Source organism: Bos indicus, chromosome 18 (genome assembly GCF_029378745.1).
Source record: "Bos indicus isolate NIAB-ARS_2022 breed Sahiwal x Tharparkar chromosome 18, NIAB-ARS_B.indTharparkar_mat_pri_1.0, whole genome shotgun sequence".
NCBI lineage: Eukaryota > Metazoa > Chordata > Mammalia > Artiodactyla > Bovidae > Bos > Bos indicus.
In genome coordinates, this window is record NC_091777.1 from 48,962,941 (window position 1) to 48,982,601 (window position 19,661).

Below are 19,661 nucleotides of genomic sequence, written 5' to 3' on the forward strand. Positions count from 1 at the left end.
AGGTCTGGATCAGTGTTTCAGGGCAGGGGTCTTGATCTGGGACCCAGGGATGGCTGGAAATTCTAAGGAAAGAGCACACCTGTTTTTTTCTGAAGGAAAGGTGCACAGTTAGCCCCCCAAAGATTTCCAGGAGTGTTCCTTTATCCAGGTGTGTCTGCCCCGCCCCCAACTCCCTGCAGCAGCACACATGGCTGAGAACTGCCTGAAGGAACATTTCCAGTTCCAGCCCTCCCCAGGATCCCTCCCTTTGGGGCCAGCCCTTGTTCCCTCTGCTTGTGCATCCTGCCCCTGACCATGTTTCTCTCGCCTCCCTCCCCCAGGACGACCCCGTCACCAACCTGAACAATGCCTTCGAAGTGGCTGAGAAATACCTCGACATCCCCAAGATGCTAGATGCAGAGGGTAAGTACATCGCTCTTGCTCTTGTCAGCACGCTGTTTTACGGGCATGTCTTGGGGTGACCTCGGAGCTGGTGGAGCCAGCCGGAACGCCTGAGCAAATCTGCTCGAACCGGGAATAATGGTGTCGTCACCCAGGGCGCCCAGGCGGGAGCAGCCTGGGTTGGAGTTGGTGGGGAAGGGGTCTTTGAAGGGACCAGCTCTTAGGGCCGCCCCTGGGGCCTGGGCCCCGGCACCCCCGCCATAGCCCTTCCTGACTGGTCCCGCCCCTCAGTCACTGGGAGGGTCGGCTTCTGTGAATAACCAAGGCCTCCACCTTCCTGCCTGCCACAGGCTAGGGATCTGGAGCCCACAGAGTGGAATGTTGTTTTCCTTTTCCGGCTTTGCTCCGTTTCCCAGCCACGCACCACCCCAGCCAGGACCCCCGCCTCTGGCCTCTGGCGGCCCCTGGGGCTGACCGTCTACCAGCCCCTTGAGGCCGTTCTCAGAGAGAGGAAGTGGCCTCGTCTTAATCCCATTTCCCACAGCCTTGGCCTTTCCGGTGACCATGGGGGATGGAGGGGCCGAGGGGCTGGCCAAGCCCACTGGAGTTGCCCAGGGTCATGGAATCGGCTCCGAGGGTCCTTCTCCCAGGACTCCTGCTGTGGCCTGGGGAGCCCGTGCATCTCCGTGAGCGCCCGTCCCCACCCCCGCTGGGGCAGTTTAACCCTTGTCGTTCACTTACAGACATCGTGAACACGGCCCGGCCCGACGAGAAGGCCATAATGACCTATGTGTCCAGCTTCTACCATGCCTTTTCGGGAGCGCAGAAGGTACCGGGCAGGGCCAGGCAGGCCCACCTCGCCGCCACTGCCCAATGCCGCTGCTGCCTCTCTCCTCCCGCACTCACCTCATTTCTCTTGCAGACGGCAGTGGCCTCTCTCCAACTGGAAGCCATCCCCCCGGCTCCTTGGCATCACCGCCCGTTTAGCCTCTCCCTGCTCATAGTATCTCTCGAGCGCCTCAGAGCTCACCCCCCTCCTTCAGTGCAATACATACAGTCAGTGACCGAGTCAGGCAGGGCCCCTGCCCTCATGGAGCTTACAGCCTAGTAGGCAAGACAGACAACGAGCAGGTCCACAGAGAAAGTAATGTACATGAGAGGAGTAGGAGAGAGCACAGACAGCGTGGTGGGAGGCACTGGGATCCTCACTGGCGGGGAGAGGGCGATGAGCAGGAGCTGCGGAGTGTTCCAGATAGAGGGGGGAGCAAGTGCAAAGGCCCTGAGGCATCAATGGCGGGGCTTATCCAAGGAATGGCTGGGGAGCAGAGGAAGGTGAGGTCAGAGAAGGTGACAGAGACCTTCTGGGGAGACATTGTAGTCCTGGAGTTTGGGTTTCATTCTGAGACCCCAGGAGATGATTAGGGGTTTATGCTCAGGTGGTAGGTGGTCACACAGGACATGGATCCTGCGTATGTTTTCAGAAAGATCAAATAATGCAAGCAAGATCCCCCCAGCCCCAACCAAGGCTCCCGCTGTGTCCCAAACCCAGGTCTGGTTAGGAAAGGAATCTGTCCCTCTCAGATGTCGCCCCCTTCCCCTCTGCAAAACTTTGGCAAGATGTGCCCACGCAGGCTGGAGCCGGGGTCTGGCTTCCAGTCCAGAGCCAGCGCTATCCTTCCCGCATGAGCCTCAGGCCCGGCCTCAGCCGCCCTTCCTGCATCTTTCACTCTCTCCTGCCTCTCTCTCTCTCTCTCTGCGCAGATATTGTAGGCACTCTGAGGCCAGATGAGAAAGCCATCATGACTTACGTGTCCTGCTTCTACCACGCTTTCTCAGGGGCTCAAAAGGTGAGCTGGGGGCGGGAGCACCTTCACTGCTGTGGCCGGAGACTCACCCTTGCCAACCCCCGACCCCCACCACCATCCCACCATCCCAGTGTCCGGGCTGAGGACTGACCCAGCCTGGAAGGTTCTTGTGACCCTGAGCCTCCATGGCCATCACCCAGCCAGCACTGGTCCAGGGCTGAGACGCCACAGACAGTCCCACGAGTCCCTCCATGGATACAGCCCACCCTGTGAAGTGGCGGCTGGTCCCAGTTTTCTCTAGATAAGGCAGTCGAGTCCCAGTATCACCTCAGACAGTGGGGCGCAGCTGGGGCCTGTGCACCTGCTCTCAGCTGTCCCCCTCTTTCCCTGATCCATGCCAGGCCACCCGCCTGCCACACTGGCCATGTCCCCACTGGGAATGCTGGCTCTCCTGCCCTGCTCTGCGGCTCCTTCCCCCAGCAAACACCCCAGGACAGGCCTGTCTCTGATTCCAGGGGCCCAGGTCACAGGGCCCCTGCCCCCAGCAGCCCCACCACCGCAAGCAGGGAGTCAGAAGTGTCTGTTCCCTGGGGTGGCCCTCCCCGAGCCCAGCTGACCTCTCACCAGAGCTGCCCCTGCTGCCTGGAGGCCTGGACACCTCTGTCTCCTCCTCCTGCCTCCTGCATGCCTGGTTTTGGCCTGCAGTGTATTCCCAGCAATTTGATTCTGTGTCCCGGTTAGCAGTTGGGCAGAGAGCAGACCAAGAGATGAGCTGGTTATTGAGCAGTAACTCGTGCTTCCCAGGTGGTGCTAAGAACCGCCTGTCAGTGCAGGAGACGTAAGAGACGTGGGTTCAGTCCCTGGGTCAAGAAGATGCCCTGGAGGAGGACACGGCAACCCACTCCAGTATTCTTGCCTAGAGAATCCCTGGCGGGCTACAGTCCGTGGTGTCGCACAGAGTTGGACACAGCTGAAGCAACGTAGCCCGCCCGCAGCTGCGTGCTAGGACCTCCAGACACTCCATGTGCACGGGCTGTCAGCAGCCCATGCCCACGCCGGGAGTGGCGGGCCCCGGTATCCCCACTTACAAGAAGGGGACACAAGTCACGGGATGGGGACTTTGCTGCCTGCCTCAGAACCCCAGGTCCAGCAAGGCCTTCCTGCGGGCAGTCTGCCAGGGGTCCCTGCTCTGTCGCCGCTCAGCAGTGTGACCTCAGAGAAGGCCCTCACCTCCCTTCTCCCACATGTATAATGGGGAGCAGACCAGCGCCCTCCTCAGGATCGTCTGAGGGTGAAATGAGCAGGCCAAGGGCTCAGGACAGTGTCTGGCCCCATGAGCGCCCCGCACACGGCCTGGCAGTGGGAGCAGCCTCCCCAGCACGTGGCTGGAGTATGTGTTTGATGTGTTCTCCTGGTGGTGGGGAGACTGGGGGTGCCTTTGGCACAGGCAGGGAGGTGGAGGGGACCCCTCACCCTAGAGGGAAAATGGGGTGGGGTGGGAGATTCTTGGCCGCAAACCCCCACTGATGGCACGTTTGCTGTGGGCCTCCCTGCTCCACGGGCCCCTCGCCAGCCTCGCTGCTGCCACACTGCCCTGAAGGGCGTGTCTTCTCTCTGCCCAGACTGCCCTCTGGTGCTTATAGCAGGACTCCAGTGGGGGACCAGAGGCCTGGAGGCTCTGTGGGAGGGCATGCCGGCCGGAAAGCCCAGGTCAGAGCATTTGGGAGGTTTTTTTGGTGTTCTTTACTCCTAGGAGTTTGGGATCTTAGTTCCCAGAGCAGCGCCCTCTGCAGTGGAAGCAGGGAGTCCTAACCACTGGACACCAGGGAAGCCCCAACATCTGGGAGTTTTTGAGGGAGCTGGGCCTCTCTCGTTAGGGAGGAAATAAAGGCCAGCCTCTGGGGAGCTGTGGGTCACCAGGGACATGCAGCATACAGGCCTCTCCAGCTTCCTCCAGCCTGTTTACTTCTCAGGAGAGCCCCGTAATGCTTGTGTTATTGCCACCGTCTTTTCCCCAGAGGCTCCATCAGGCCCCTTAAAAGAGTGCTCTCAGGGTTTTGTTTCATTTCATGAATGCAGGGCAGCCCTAGTCCTTGCCCCATGTATGCCCATCCTCTCCTGCTGGTTTATTTCTTTCTACTCACGAAAGCATCTGCTCTTTGTCCTTTGCTCGCTCATTCATTCATCAGCTCTGAGTCCCTCAGACATGCCAAGCCCCAAGCCGGGTGCCAGGAATTCAGCCTCGAAACAAAACACTCCTGCCCATCAGCCCGCACCTTCGCGGGGCCTGCCTGGCAGGGTGGAGCTGAACTTGGGGGACCGGTCTGGTCGTCTCTCCAGGCTGGGGGTCAGGGACTTCCCTGCAGGCTCCGACCTGGGCTCTGCTTCCTGCGCTCACTCAGGGCTGGGTGTTCGCTGGCCAAGGCCTTCGCGAGCCTCCCCTCTGGGGCTCGTCGGCGAGTGTCCTGCAGCATGCAGCAGGTGTGCGTGTGCGTGTGTGTGTGTACACACCAGCCGCAGCTGGCCCCCCACTCCCCTCCCCACCTGTGTGTGGAGGGGAGAGGCGGGCGTCAGCAGGGCTGGAGCCATCCCCAAGCCTCTCTGTTTTCCTTCCCCACCGCTCTGTAGACCCTCCTCACTATTTCTGTTCCTGTTCTGTTGCCGTTTTCAACTCTTCTTGGAGGCTTTCTGTGCTTCCTGAAAGGTACCTGGTCTCTGTGTGCCATCCCTCACCCTCCTCCTCCTGTCCTTGCATTCCCCGCCCCCCACCCCCCCAGCAGGACCCACCCTGTAGTTCGGGGCAGAGACTAGTCACTGTTGGCGCCGCGTCCCGCTCTCAGGAGCCCCGGCTCCCCTCCACCCTGTGGATCAGGACCTCTGCCCACCCAGCCAGCGGCAGCCTTCTCTAGGGGGGATAGGAAAGGGGCCAGGCGTGCTCTGCCCATGCACCCACCACCAGCCTGCTCTGGGGGACACCGGCACCCCCTCCTCTGCCCACACCCCACGGCTCCCTGGTGCAGCCTCCCTTCCCAGCCAAGGGGCGGGTCCTTCCAGGGTTCAGCTGCGTGGAGGACCCTACTCAGCCTCACTCAGGCCTCCTCTCTGTGGGCCTCTGAGTCCATTTCCCCCACATTAGGGTACTCCCCACCCGCTTCAACACTTCCAGGGTCCAAGCGGAGAGAGCACACAGGCCTGGCTCCCTGAGCAGGGGCCTTAACAGTCAGCTTCAAGGACCCCAGCAAGGCCTGTCAGGACTCAGCCGTTCAGGGCACCCTCTTGCTGGCTCTGTGCTTCCTCTCCTCCCCGCCTCGGGGCCTTCTGTGTGGGCCACGGACGTGCCAGCTTTCAGGGGACCTGCCTGTCAGGAGGGAGGGTCAGCAGCCCCCAGGCAGCCCTGACTGTGTGCGCTTTCCCCCCCAACCCCGTCCCCCAACCCAGGCTGAGACCGCTGCCAACCGGATCTGCAAGGTGCTGGCCGTCAACCAGGAGAACGAGCACCTGATGGAAGATTATGAGAGGCTGGCCAGCGACGTGAGTGACCCCTCACCCCCGCCCTCCCCCGGTGGCCCCGCCAGAGCTGAGGGATCAGACCCCTCTCATTACCCTTGGCTCAAGTCCCTGTGACACCTGCAGAGCAGAGAGCAAGGATGGCAGCAAGACCTTCTAGAGAAGGTCACAGGGCTACAGAGCGGAGTTTGACCACGTCAGTGCTCGTGGTTTCAAGGACTGAGGGTCAGAGTGATGTGTCACCGAGCTTATTGGCTCCTGGCACCCCAAGCCTGCCTTCCTACAGAGATACCTAGGGACAGGGTTTTTCCCACTGCATTAGAATCAGCTGGGGAGCTTTTTATTTTATTTTTTAAAAATCCGTTGGGCACGCCACGCAAAAAAATATTAGTTCCCTGACCCAGGGATCAAACCCACACCCCCTAGAGTGGAAGCACAGAGTCTTAACCAGTGGATCACCAGGGAAGTCCCTTTATTTTAAAAAAAATTTTAAAGGAGCTTTTTTAAAAGTTCCCACCCCTATGCAAAAATTCCTATCCCCGTGTCCCGCACACAGAAGCCTGATTTGGTAGGATGGAGAGACACCCGAGATCCGATACAGCGACAGACAGGATGGCTGTCTGTCACGGCAGGTCCCCTGTGAGGAGGGAACTCCTGTTACCCTCTTGGCATCTATGCTGCCCAGGAGGAGCCGTTTGACTGCTCTTCTAGATCAGTGTTCCCCAGACTCTGAGATTTCACAGACCAGGAATATTTGGGAAATATTTCCAGGCCCCCTATAGTGGCCAACTTTTTCTTTTGCAAAGTTAAGGATACTTTAAACAAGAGAAAGCTACCACCTGGTACCACCATCGCTGCCAACACCAAGGAAAGGTTAAGGGGCTGTGTCCAGAGTCCCAGCCTTGCCCAACAGAGGGCAGGCGGTGCCAGGCACCCAGTAGTGAACACCATGGAGGCCTCGGGCCTCGGTTTGCTTATCCTGTCTGCGGCTGGCACGTCTGCCTGCATGGTGACTGGTCTCACTCTCCTGGGATTGTTCTGGGATGTCCAGTTTGTTTGCTCGTTTGTACCCAGTCTTCGCTCCATCAAAGACACGAGTGGCTCGTAACAGTACGGGTCACTTTCTTTTTCAATTGTACCGTCTAGTTTCCTGTGCCCAGGCCCTGCACCTGGCACCAACCACCCCAGACTGAGCCAGGCGTGTGGCCAGCCCTGCCTTGGGGCGCTTACAGTTGGTGAACGGGAAGCAGCAAGGTTCTCAAATAGTGTTGCGTATGGCGACGGTGGATTTTTGTGCGGGCCTGATGGGGGCGGTGTGCCCACAGGGATGTCTGAATTGAGGCCATCCTGCTTAGAGGAGGGAGGAAGACCAAGAGCAAAGGCAGAAGCAGAAAGTAGCCAGAGAACAGCACTGTGATTCCAGCAGGAGTGATATTCCCAGAATCCGTGGCCATGAGATGCCCATGGGGAATCATGGAGAAGTCAGGCTGGACAGCAGGGGTGATCCCCCAAGATGGGATCCTCGAAGATCCAGGTCCCATGTCCATGAGCTGGAGGCAGCCCCGTCACCTGTCGGCGGGTCCCCTGCAAAGGTCACCCGGACTTTTCGTGGGCCCACAGCTCCTGGAGTGGATCCGGCGCACCATCCCCTGGCTGGAGGACCGCGTGCCGCAGAAAACCATCCAGGAGATGCAGCAGAAGCTGGAGGACTTCCGCGACTACCGGCGGGTCCACAAGCCGCCGAAGGTGCAGGAGAAGTGCCAGCTGGAGATCAACTTCAACACGCTGCAGACCAAGCTGCGCCTCAGCAACCGGCCTGCCTTCATGCCCTCCGAGGGCAAGATGGTGTCGGTGAGTGCCGGGGCCCAGGAGGCCTACGGAGCCACAGAGGCCCCGTGAGGGGTGGAGGGGCAGCTCCAGGCCACCCCCAGGCGTATTGTCTGGCCTGCACAGTCTTTCTGAACTAGAACGCACAGATCCGGGTACAAGGCACCGTGGGGCATACACTTGGCACTTGACTGTTTCGTTTCCCCGCATCACTCCCTGGAGGTTTACTCTCATCCCAAGACCACACCATAGTTTGGAGTCATTTGAATTTGGACCTTCATTTAGCTGGGACTCCCAGACCTCCAAGTGCTTGAGATCCCTTTCCAGGAGAGGGTGATAGTCACTGCACAGGCACCTTTTGACTCCCATAGCACCATGGGGGCATTCATTCATTCCTTGTCACTCATTCGTTTAATTGGAAAGTGTAGACTGCACCTGCCTCGTGTGGGGCCCTGTGCAGGCGTGCAGGTACAGCAGAGCAGGGTGACGTGTGACCCCGGCCCGTTTCTCTGCCTTCTGTGAACATCCCTCTGGGAGGCACTGCCCCGCTGGGTACCCCAGCCCCCCATGTAGCCCCGCCCTCTCCTGCCCCCACAGGACATCAACAACGGCTGGCAGCACCTGGAGCAGGCCGAGAAGGGCTACGAGGAGTGGCTGCTGAACGAGATCCGCCGGCTGGAGCGGCTCGACCACCTGGCAGAGAAGTTCCGGCAGAAGGCCTCCATCCACGAGGCCTGGACCGATGGTACAGCCCTCCCCACTCCCGCCCTCCTTTCCTGGCTCTCAGACACACGCACGTGCTCACAATACACGCAGACACTTGCACACACAGAGCCCCTGCTGCCTGTGTAGGGTTTGTCTCTTTCTTAGGCTCCCTTTTTTGCTGCCTCGGAATACACGTGTCACAAATGACGCTTTGGGTGCATCCAGTCCTGGGCAGCAAGGAACAGCTTGGGGCCAGGTCTCCCCAGGCTGCTCTGGCCTGGAGATCACTCACAGGTGGGCCCCTTCCTGGGTCATCTGAGAATGCAGCCCTGGGTTGGTTGTTTAGGGACGTGACCCCCAGGCCTGCCCGTCTGCCCTGAGGACAGCACCCCTCCAGGCCAGTGGGGCCGGGGGCAGGCTCGCCCTGCTCCGGCAGCCTGGGTTCACACAGCCTGCCTTCCGCCCCCCTCACCCTTTGAGACCATGAACCTCACACTGAAGAGTCTGTCCTGGCCAGCCTGGGATCCAAAGCACGGTCCTTAGACCAGGCCACAGAGCCACCTCCTGGCCCTGCTGCCCGACTTGCAGGTGCCACTCACTGACCAGCCTTCGGTGTGGCCCCCCATGGGAGCTCTTTCTCACCTCTGCCCCATCCCGTGCCTCCCCCTGGGGGGCTTGCCCTCCACGGGATGCCTTCTCCCAGAAGGGCTGCGGTGACTCCAGTTTTTCGGCAGCTCCACAGCTGCCTGTTCTCTTGGCTCGGGCTGCGGGATTCCATCACGTCCTGGCCCTCAGCTGGGACCCACACCAGGCTGAGATCCCAGATCCCAAGGGCCTGAGAGCCTTCAGGAAACGGCCAGCGCCTGGGAACGCGGAGGGCCTTCCACGGGGCTCCCACCCTCCCACTCTGGCCGCCTCCTTCCCGCTCTGTTTTGTCCTCCTGCCACCACTCTGCTGAACTGGCTTCATGCTTCCTTGTATTGCTCAGTGGGGTTCTTCCTCCCACCCTCCTGGTCCCCCACGAGATCCTCACTGAGCCCCCGGGGGCTCCTCCAGCACCCCCCCCACCCCCGCCGCCCAGCTATTTGGTGTGCATGCTTGCATACTCAGTTGCTTCAGTTGTTCCAACTCTTTGCAACCCCATGGGCTGTAGCCTACCAGTCTCCTCTGTCCATGGGATTCTCCAGGCAAGAATACTGGAGTGGGTTGTCACGCTCTCCTCCAGGGGATCTTCCCGACCCAGGCATCAAACCTGGGTCTTCTGCATTTCCCGCATTGACCAGCAGGTTCTTTAATACTAGCACCACCTGGGAAGCCCTTTGGCAGGCAGCCCCAACCCTGGCCAGTTGCTAAGACCACCCAGAGGCGCCCACATGGAGCCTGCCCACCTCTGCCGGCACGTGGACACGAGGCTCTGTGGGCTGTGCTGACTGGGGCCCATGTCATCCATGTTCCTGGCCGCTGCCCAGCGAATGCCCTCCTCACAGGAGCTCCTGAGGATCCTGGCCCTCCTGTGCCAGGGGAGGGATACAGAGCAGGGGGAGCTGGAAGGCCAGGCGAGGACCACAGAGTCCGTGCTGGGAGGCAGGTGCCTCCCTCTGCCTCGCAGAAGCCACGCTCGTGGGTTCTGCCCCTCAGACCTGAGGGGAGGGGCATTGACGTGTAGTTCATTTGTTGGTTCTTCATTCACTCAGTCAACAAACATCTCTCGAGCCCCTTCGCTGTGCTCAGCAGTTTCCCAGGTGGGGAAAGGTTCCTGCCCAGGGAGCTCAGAGACCAGCCAGTTTTGCCATTTCTCTCGTCAGAGGTCCCTTGTCGTTTAAGTGGGTTTTAGAGCACCCGTGTCCCCCACTTGGACTGAACCATCTGCCATTATCCGTGTCATCTCTCTCCATCATCCTTCTTTGGTCTCTGAGGACCATCCCTGTGTGTTTGCCTCCTGGGGGCCTCTTGTCAGCCCTTCAGCCTCTCTCCTGGGACTCCAAGAGGCCTGGAAGAGGGTCTCCTGAGGCCCAGGGGAGGAGGGGTGATGGGCCCTCAGAGCTGCTTCCCTGGAACCTGGCCGGCCTTCACCTGAAGGCGTTTAGAAGTGGGTCCAGGCTTCAGCCAGGGCCCAGCCGCTCCATCGGCCTTCACATGCCCTGGCCCCGCCTCCCCTCAGGCACTCTGGCATCCAGCCCTCCCCCTCGCGTCGGCCCGGAGCCACTGGGAAGGGCTATCCATTCTCATTCCCGAGACCTGAAGCCTCCATCCTCTGAACCACCAATTACACACCACAGGGCAGACCGGCCCCGCTGTACCCCTGGGATCGGGTGGAGCAGGCTCCTTACCTGTGTGTGCAGCGGGGGCAGAGGGCAGATTGAGCTGCCGCCACCCTGTAACCCCCTCACCATCCACTGCAGCTGCAGGAGTGTGTGAGCCTCCACGTGGAGGCTCCTCACAGGGTCTCAGATTGTCTGGGGAGAAAGCAAAAATGAGCCCCCCCCCTCCCTCCCCCCTCCTTCGGCCTGGCTGCCCCTTGGCCCGGGTCCCAGGCAGCCCTGGCCGCGGCCCCCTCCTCCCCCTTCTTCCCCCTGGCAGCTCCCTTGCGGCAGCTCTGCTGAGGCAGAGAAGTGGTAACCTGCTATTTCTGGTTCCCACCCTTGGGAGAAAGCGATCTGGAGAAGGGAATTGCAAGCTTGCCTTTGTGGTTGGGCCCACTGCCCTGGGGCTGGGGCGGCAGGGCCCCATGGAGTCAGGCTCCCAGGCCGCACCACCCTCTGCCCGCTGGTTCGGGGCTCCATCCCTGGGACGGCTGTGGTGGGGTGGGCCTGGCTGGTGCCCACCCTTTTCGAGATCACCTCACTGGGGCTTTAGCCAAGGGCTGGCATTAGCCCCATTTTACAGAAGAAGGAGCAGGCCAGGAGAGACTGCCTGCTTGGCTGCACTCGGCAGGCAGCTATTGGGATTTTCTGGTGCCAGCTGAGGAGGGTTTGGTCTCTGAGTATGCACTCTGGGGATAGCCCGAGGTTGCTTTAGAGGTTAGGGGTCCCAGCATCTCCCTCTCAGTTCTTTGCGGTACTGAGTGTGCAGGGCTCCTCGCCTGAGCTTCTGTCCCAGGGTGTATAATTAGCCAGGCTCCGGGCCTAATAACAGTGTTCCTCCCTTCCTTCAAAGGGCTTGACATGGGCCCTGCCTCACTGCACACAGAAAGCCCTTAGGGTAGCATGGAGCAGATGTGTGATAGGACTCCCTCCCTGAGGGGGCGTGGCGCCCAAGGGCCAGGGAGCAGGCATAGGGGTCAGGATCCCGGAAGAGCCCCAAGTCAGACTTCCCCTCCCCTCTGCACCCCGCCACCCCCCTGCACTGCTGAGGCCCAGTTAGGCCCTCTGCAGGTGGGTGTTGATGTTTCCAGCCTTGGTAGCACTGTCCAGATTCTTACATTCTACCAATAAAGGACTTCCCAGGTGGCATAGTGGTCAAGAACCCACCTGCCAATGCAGGAGACGTTGAGATGTGGGTTTGATCTTTGGGTTAGAAAGACCCCCTGGAGGAGGAAATGGCCGCCTACTCTAGTGTTCTTGCCTGGAGAACCTCATGGACAGAGGAGCCTGGTGTTCTGCAGTCCATAGGGTCATAAAGAATCGGACACGACTGAGCGACTTGGCGTGCACCAATAAAAGACACTAAGTCTAGAATACAGAGCCTGAGTTGGGATATCTGACTCACGCCCACCAACCCCACAGTGTCTCCCAGCCCCATCCAGGAGGTGTTATAGCTTAGAAATACCTGCGAAGGAGCAAGGGAAAAGGTTCCCGGGGTTTCCGGCTTTCATGGCAGCATCCTCGCTAAGGCAGGGCATGGGGTCTGTACCCCACTCCCCTCCCTCTGGTTGGACACCCCCTCTGGATGCCCGCAATGCTGTTGACCAAGCACCCCTGCCCTCCGCCCCACCTCAGGGAAGGAGGCCATGCTGAAGCACCGGGACTATGAGACGGCCACCCTGTCGGACATCAAGGCCCTCATCCGCAAGCACGAAGCCTTTGAGAGCGACCTGGCCGCCCACCAGGACCGCGTGGAGCAGATTGCCGCCATCGCCCAGGAGCTCAAGTATGTGTGGGCTCACGGTCCCCCGTCATCTGCTTCCCTGCCAGCGCCTGGCCCAGAGCGGTGGTGGGGCAGTGGTGGAGGGGTTCCCCTGGTCCTTTCCACCCTCAGCCCTTCCTTTCCCATGCCAGGAAGGAGCCTTACGGGGTGATGCCTTTTGTCCGCCTGTCTTAACCCCAGATGAGACCCATAGTGGGATCTACGTTCCCCAGCAGGAGGGAGGTCTCTGGCCCCCTGAGGTGGTGGGCGGCCTAACCTCCACGGCCCCCACCCATGGCTCCCCAAGGGAGTTGGGCTGCACAGAGAGCCCATTGTTCGGCCCGGCCTCTTCCCTCTGCTGCTCAGAATACACTTATTGTAAGAGCTTCCAGGCAGCCGGTTCTCTGCCCTCCCCGCCCCACCCCAGTCAGATAAACTCGTGCACACAATTAGTACACTGAGTCTCCAGCACAGTGAAAGGGAGCCTTATTCCCCCATCGGAGCGGCCAGCAGCAGGCAAGGCCCAGGGAGCGGGAGGCCCCAGCCATTACTTCATGGAAAATCCAAAGGCCCTGGAGGGGCGGCAGGGCTCCCAAAATAGCCGTCTGCTCAAAAATAGGATCCTTGGCTGGAGTTGGCCTTTCGACAGACACCTCCCACCCTGTCACAGTCATCCCCGAAGTTCTGCCTGTTCCTCCAAGGCGGGGGCCCAGCGGCGAGGCCTGGAGGAGCCCCACACCAGGCAGGGCTGTCTCCCTGACTCACTCCCTCCGCACTGCCCAGCTGCTCTGGGGCTCCCCATGTGCTCGCCCAGGGGCAGAAGTACTAGCAGGCACAGTCCTGGGTACACGCACCCTCACTGGGCACTGTTGGGGGTCCTGCAGCTCCTCTAGGATCAAGCTCCCTGTACCTGGCACGTCCAGGCCAAGGAGAGTGAGGTCACGGATACAGACGCCCACCATCTGCAGGGGTTGTGGGGTTGGGACAGGCGAGCCCCTGGACGCTGGTTGGCAACAGACTTGCAGTCAGCGCTAGGCCAGCCCACTGCTCGGGCACTGGGAATGGCCATGTGAAACCCATCGCCCTGAGCCAGGGAGCTGATGGTCCCTGAGGCAACTCTCTGGACAGTTGCCCTGGAGGAAGGGGGGAGGGTTGTATGGGGTGCCGTCCGTTCCCCTACAGATGAGTCAGAGGCCAAGGGCCGCCTGGGCTGAGCCTGGATGGGCAGACCGGCTGGGCATCAATTGATAATAATGACGAAAGCTCAGAGCACTCAGGGCCCTCCATGTGCCAGCTCGTCAGTCCCATTGATTGTCTGTTACAGAGCTGGACTGAGGCACCCTGAGGCCAAGGGGCCTGCCCCGGATCACACAGCTAGGGAGTGAGTGAGATGCGAGTGGAACCCAGGCCGGCCCGGCCCCTGCGTGGAACGCTGCCTGGCTGCTTCTCCAGCCCTTGCCTGCTCCCCTGGCCTCTGTATCCTGCCTGACCGTCTGGTTACCCTAGACCTGTGCACCGACTAGGAGCCTCCTGCTGGGAGTGCCCAAGTGTGACCCCAGGAGGCAGGAGGCCTGGGGCTCAGGAGTGGGGTCGGGGGGCAAGAGCTATGGTATCAGCTCAGTGTTCCCAACCTCAGTCAAGGCAACAGTAATACCCATTCTCTGATCAGCTTGTTTGTTTGTTTTTTTTCTTGAATATATTCTTAGTTGCTTAGCATGAGATTGCAGGCTAGTCACACACTTTTTTCCTAATACCCATAAAAACATATCCTTTATTAACTTCCTGCTTTTACCCACTGGGCTCCAAGGACTGCTCTCAGCACTTGACACATGTTAAGTAACTTGGTGTCCTCACAACCCCACCCCCATCTCACAGATGAGAAAACCGAGGGATCCAGAGGGAATTCACTTGCCCAGGGTCACACAGGTTCAAAATCAGGAGCTGGAATTCACGCCTAGGGAACTTGGCTCCAGAGCCTTGTCCTCTAACCAGCATGCCCTGCTAGACTTTGTTTAAATGGAAAAAGCAAGTCCAGGGGACTTTCCTGGGGGTCTACTGGTCAGGACTCTGTGCTTCCACTGCCGCGGGTTTGGGTTTGACTGCTGGTCGGGGAACTCAGATCCCACAAGCCACATGGCACAGCCCAAAAAACAATCCAGATAAGGCGTGGTTGAGGGTCACAGTCTGGGAGCCCTGCGTCAGCGGCTCTTGACAGGAAGCTCTGTTGTCCTCTCCCCGCCAACCCCCTCGCCAGTTCCTCCTGCCTCAGCCCAGAGGGGTGGTGTCCCCCAGCACCAGGGCCTGGGACACGTGTGGGTGGGCGGGTCCGGCAATCCCTGCCCGCACCGGGTCTCACCACCTTCTGCCCGGTCCACAGCGAGCTGGATTACTACGACTCCCACAACGTCAACACACGCTGCCAGAAGATCTGTGACCAGTGGGACGCCCTTGGCTCTCTGACCCACAGTCGCAGGGAAGCCCTGGAGGTGAGCGGTGGCGGGGGTTGGGGTGGGTGCCCTCAGAGCTTCCCAGATCCCAGCCCACCATGCACAGCCCCTGCTGGCCCACTGACCTCCCTCCTCTGTCCTTGTCGCACCAGAAAACGGAGAAGCAGCTAGAGACCATCGACCAGCTGCACCTGGAGTACGCCAAGCGGGCAGCCCCCTTCAACAACTGGATGGAGAGCGCCATGGAGGACCTCCAGGACATGTTCATCGTCCACACCATCGAGGAAATCGAGGTCCGCCCCCGGCCCTCCACCCTTTTCAGGGCTCGTGGGCCCTCTGGGGGCCGGGCTGCCCCCTCACCCCTTCTCTTCATGTCCCCCAGGGTCTGATCTCAGCCCACGACCAGTTCAAGTCGACGCTGCCAGATGCCGACAGGGAGCGGGAGGCCATCCTGGCCATCCACAAGGAAGCCCAGCGGATCGCCGAGAGCAACCACATCAAGCTCTCGGGCAGCAACCCCTACACCACCGTCACTCCCCAGATCATCAATTCCAAGTGGGAGAAGGTAGGCGACACCCAACCACCCACCCACTGGCATGCCGAGGAGGGGCTGCCAGGCGAAGGGCTGACCCCTGACTGCCCCTGCCCACATGCCCCCCTCCCCCCCACCAGGTGCAGCAGCTGGTGCCCAAGCGGGACCACGCCCTCCTGGAGGAGCAGAGCAAACAACAGTCCAACGAGCACCTCCGCCGCCAGTTTGCCAGCCAGGCCAATATTGTGGGGCCCTGGATCCAGACGAAGATGGAGGTGAGGGCCAGTCGTCCCAGCCCTGCCACCCCGCCCCCCCGCCACACCCCAAGAATCTCTTGGCAAAATTGAGCAAGAGCCCCCGCTGAATGGGAGGCTGCCCACCCCTGGCAGGAGGTCCGCAGTGCTCTGTGGGGCCAGTGGACTTGGGGGCCTCGTGGGATCGGGAAGGTTATATCGATGGAAATGGCAGTGCTGTCCAGCGCAAGACTGTGCTAGGGGTCAGGGAGAGGCGGTCTCAAGTCGACTCTGCCCTCAGCTGCTGCTCTGGAGTCAGGCACATGTAACCTCTGTTCCTCAGTGTTGTCATCCCTGAAAGGGGACGGGGACTGTTACTTCATTTCCTCAGCGAACAGTTGGGCACCGCCCTGCGCCAGCCCCATCGTGAGCACCGCGGTGTCGCTGTGACCAAGGTGGTCCGAGCTCAGACCCTCATGAGCACACGCATTCCGCCCTGGTGATCCAGCCCCGGGGACGCTTGTAACCATGCCCCTCAATGCCCTTTGGGCTACTGCTGACCAAGCGGCGTCACTGAAACTCACGACCAGTCCGAGAGGTCTGGGCAGGCAGCCCAGGGCATAGTACCAGCCGCCGTGGCGGGGCGAGGCGTGGGGGCGCTCAGGAGCCTGGGTTCTGAAGCGGGCCAGGCCTGGGTTCCCAGCCCGGCTCTGCCTTGTACTGTGATAAGCTGCCCTTTCCTGGCCTCAGTTTCCAGCTCTGCAGAAGGGGCTTGTCCCAGGCTTGGGCTTCACAGGGAGGGAGCTGTGGGGGTGGACCTGTGAAGCGCTGGGGCAGAAACTGATCACTGCTGCTGCGCTGGAGGGCGGGGCTGGGGGGACAGTCGGTGAGCGGCAGGCCTTCTGGGAGAGGACCCCCAGGCTGGAGGCGGCCTCTCTGGTGGCTGGTGGTGGCCGAGGGCCCGCCAGCCCCAGCCCAGCGCCGCCGTCCTCTGTGCAGGAGATCGGGCGCATCTCTATCGAGATGAATGGGACGCTGGAGGACCAGCTGAGCCACCTGAAGCAGTATGAGCGCAGCATTGTGGACTACAAGCCCAACCTGGACCTGCTCGAGCAGCAGCACCAGCTCATCCAGGAGGCCCTCATCTTCGACAACAAGCACACCAACTATACCATGGAGGTGCGCCCTGCTCGCCCTGCCAGCCCGAGCCAGGCTGCCGCCTTCTTCCGAGTGGTTTTTGCCCTGTAGAAAAGCCGGCTCCCGCTTCCTCTCTCTCCTCTTTCACTCTGACCGCAGAGACTGGATCCCATGTTCATATTTTTTGAAAAGTTGACTTCCTTACCAGTACTCTCCCATCACCACGATAACACACATTTCAGGACAAGCTCCTGGAGAGCCGGGAGGGCAGCAGCACCTGCCCCCTCATATGGCCTCAGCCATTTGATCCTTTGGTTCTTGCTTGAGGGCGTGGGTCCAGCCAATGTGTGCAGAAGTCCCAGCATAGGGCTGGTTGCTGTCAGACTGGCAGCTTGAAATGATCCCCAGTGATAAGCCCTGAGACCATGCAAATCCGAGGGTGCCACTAAATAAAAGGAATGGAGAGGAGTTTCCCCAGAAAGCTAGATAAGCGTTGCCTGGAACATCTCTGCAGAGTTCCCACGAGGATCCTGGCATGGGTGTCAGGCCCCAGTCCTCTGCTGCCTCGTGACCGGGACGTGCACAGCGGGACGTGAACCAGGGCCCTGGTGGTTGGGCAGAGGCAGGCGTGTGGCTGTGTCCCTGTGTGCACGGGAGTGCGTGGGGCTGGGTTGGCACTGGGAGAGGGTTAGGAGAAACCCAAGTCTGACCCCCCTGAGCTGCAGCTACTGTGGTACCACTGGCCCAGCCCGCACTCACGCCCTGGTTCCTCCCCAGCACATCCGGGTGGGCTGGGAGCAGCTGCTCACCACCATCGCCCGCACCATCAACGAGGTCGAGAACCAGATCCTCACCCGCGACGCCAAGGGCATCAGCCAGGAGCAGATGCAGGAGTTCCGGGCGTCCTTCAACCACTTCGACAAGGTGAGCGGCTCCCTCAGCCCCCGTCTTCCCTCCCTCCCCGCTGTCACCTCCCACCCCGCCCCCTCCGTCTTCACATCTGTCTGTCTGTTCACATCACGGTCCCTGAGTATCAGAGGCCACTCACGGGTTGACAGGGACCCAGCTTCCCTCAGGAGAAGAAAGGGGAACCCCTGGCTCTGTCCCTGGGGCTGTGTCTCCTCACCCACCTGCCAGGGCAACCCTGAACGGACAAGTGCCAGCACCCTGGGGATCCAAGACAGACAGACATCCAGACAGGTGCCAGCACCCCCGGGGATCCAAGACAGACAGACACACAGACAAGTGCCAGCACCCCCAGGGATCCAAGACACACACACTCACTGTTCTTAAAAGTCAGACGTGGTCTGGTAGCCCCGTTAGAGGGGCCCCGAACGCCAGTTCGCCCCAGGCCCTCCCTGCTGGACCTGAGGTGTCGTCCGCCTGCCCTCCGTGGGAAGGATGTACTCCAGGGGTTAGCAGGGCCCTGCATTCCACACAGGAGGGGCAGTCCCCTCTCTCCCACCCCAGATCCTGGAGGCCAGGACAGCTCCCCCGTTCCCTCCCAGGAGTCCTGGGTCTTGAGTCCTGCATCTCTCAGCCCCCGCCCCTGCCCTGGCCCAGAGGAGGCGGGGTGAGGCCTCTGACCACCCTCCAGGCCCCCACCCCGGCCATCACTGTGTCCTCATCACCTCTAACTCTGTGTTTCCCTTCCCCCCGTGTGTCCCCCTCCCCTGCCCTCTGCATGTGACCCCGGCCCCCGGCCCCGCCTCTGCCGGCCTGGTCTCCACACCGCCCACCCCTCGTGCACACCTGCCTCCGGATGCCGCCGGCAGGACCACGGCGGGGCGCTGGGGCCGGAGGAGTTCAAGGCCTGCCTCATCAGCCTGGGCTACGACGTGGAGAACGACCGGCAGGTACGCGCCCCTGGGGCCCCAGCGGACCGTGGCATTAACTGCTCTTCTCTCTCTCTCTCCTTCTCTCTGTCTCCCTTCCCTCGGCCACCCCACCCCTCGCCATCGTGTGCCATCTCACCGGCTCTCTTGCCTCCTCTTCCCTGCCCTGTGTCTCTCCGGACGCCTGCCCCCTTACCTGGTCTCTCGGGGCCGCCTCTGTCTACCCTGCTCCCGCCACTGTCCTGTCTCCCCGCTGTGCGCACGGGGCCGCCCCTCTTGCCTACTCTGGGCCCGGCCTCCTCTGCTGTCCCTGGGTCCTGGAGCAGAAGCAGACAGGCAGCATGGACTCCGATGACTTCAGGGCTCTGCTTATCTCCACAGGATACAGCCTGGTATGCCGCCTCTGCCTGCCCTGCTGCTCGGCCTTCCCCCCCCACCCCTGCCCCCCTCTCACCCTCCTCACCGCCTCCAGAGTCTCCGTGTCCTCGGGGACCCTCCTCCACCAGAGCAGCGCAGCCTGGCCTCCCTCCTCCTCCTCCTCCGCTGCCTCTGCTGGGTGGGGTCCCTCCGACGACGCCCCCGCCCCCCAGAGCCTCCCACCTCCTGCCCTGGAAATCTCCGGAGAGAGGAGGCTAGGCCTCCCACGCTCCCCGCTTCTCTTTCTCTCTCTTTCTCTCTTTTCTTCCTCGCCCTCCAGAGCTAACTTGTGAGCCAGGGCTGAGGAGCAGTAGGCCTGTTTGATCCTCACCCCAACTCCCCACTTCCCAGGATCATGGGAGGGGCGGAGCGGAGGGCGCATGGGGCGGCGGGCCCTGGGGGAACCGGGACCCTCAGAGGCCTGCCGATGCCACCGGTCCCGTGTGCTGGGGCTAGGCCCTGCTCTCCCGGCCCCACGTTCTAGCCACTGGGCCAGGCCCGGCCTGCCCTGTGCTACTCAAGAGCCACCTGTCCCCCGCCCACCCCCCCTCGCAGGGCGATGCCGAGTTCAACCGCATCATGAGCGTAGTGGACCCCAACCACAGCGGCCTCGTGACCTTCCAAGCCTTCATCGACTTCATGTCGAGGGAGACCACCGACACAGACACGGCCGACCAGGTCATCGCCTCCTTCAAGGTCCTGGCTGGGGACAAGGTGAGCCAGACACCCAGCAGGCAGGCACTCGGGGGCCGGGTGGGCCAGCATACATG

General features: G+C 61.2%; 1 protein-coding gene across 6 annotated transcripts in view; it reads left to right on the top strand.

Moving 5' to 3' along the window:
* The window catches only part of ACTN4 (actinin alpha 4), a 73,862-nt gene that overhangs the window by 52,813 nt on the left and 1,388 nt on the right, over positions 1 to 19,661 (top strand). The window contains exons 7-21 of one of the 6 annotated variants that reach the window (XM_070770977.1): positions 321 to 402; positions 2,143 to 2,228; positions 5,625 to 5,717; positions 7,314 to 7,544; positions 8,118 to 8,265; positions 12,164 to 12,314; positions 14,668 to 14,776; positions 14,890 to 15,030; positions 15,120 to 15,302; positions 15,410 to 15,544; positions 16,502 to 16,681; positions 17,417 to 17,563; positions 18,415 to 18,495; positions 18,801 to 18,866; positions 19,447 to 19,605. In XM_070770977.1, the coding sequence (XP_070627078.1) occupies positions 321 to 402; positions 2,143 to 2,228; positions 5,625 to 5,717; positions 7,314 to 7,544; positions 8,118 to 8,265; positions 12,164 to 12,314; positions 14,668 to 14,776; positions 14,890 to 15,030; positions 15,120 to 15,302; positions 15,410 to 15,544; positions 16,502 to 16,681; positions 17,417 to 17,563; positions 18,415 to 18,495; positions 18,801 to 18,866; positions 19,447 to 19,605 (1,992 nt within the window). Of the gene's footprint in view, positions 1 to 320; positions 403 to 1,124; positions 1,211 to 2,142; positions 2,229 to 5,624; positions 5,718 to 7,313; positions 7,545 to 8,117; positions 8,266 to 12,163; positions 12,315 to 14,667; positions 14,777 to 14,889; positions 15,031 to 15,119; positions 15,303 to 15,409; positions 15,545 to 16,501; positions 16,682 to 17,416; positions 17,564 to 18,414; positions 18,496 to 18,800; positions 18,867 to 19,446; positions 19,606 to 19,661 lie in introns of all 6 variants that reach the window. The other 5 variants (XM_019979351.2, XM_019979354.2, XM_019979353.2 and 2 more) reach the window with 5 other exon arrangements.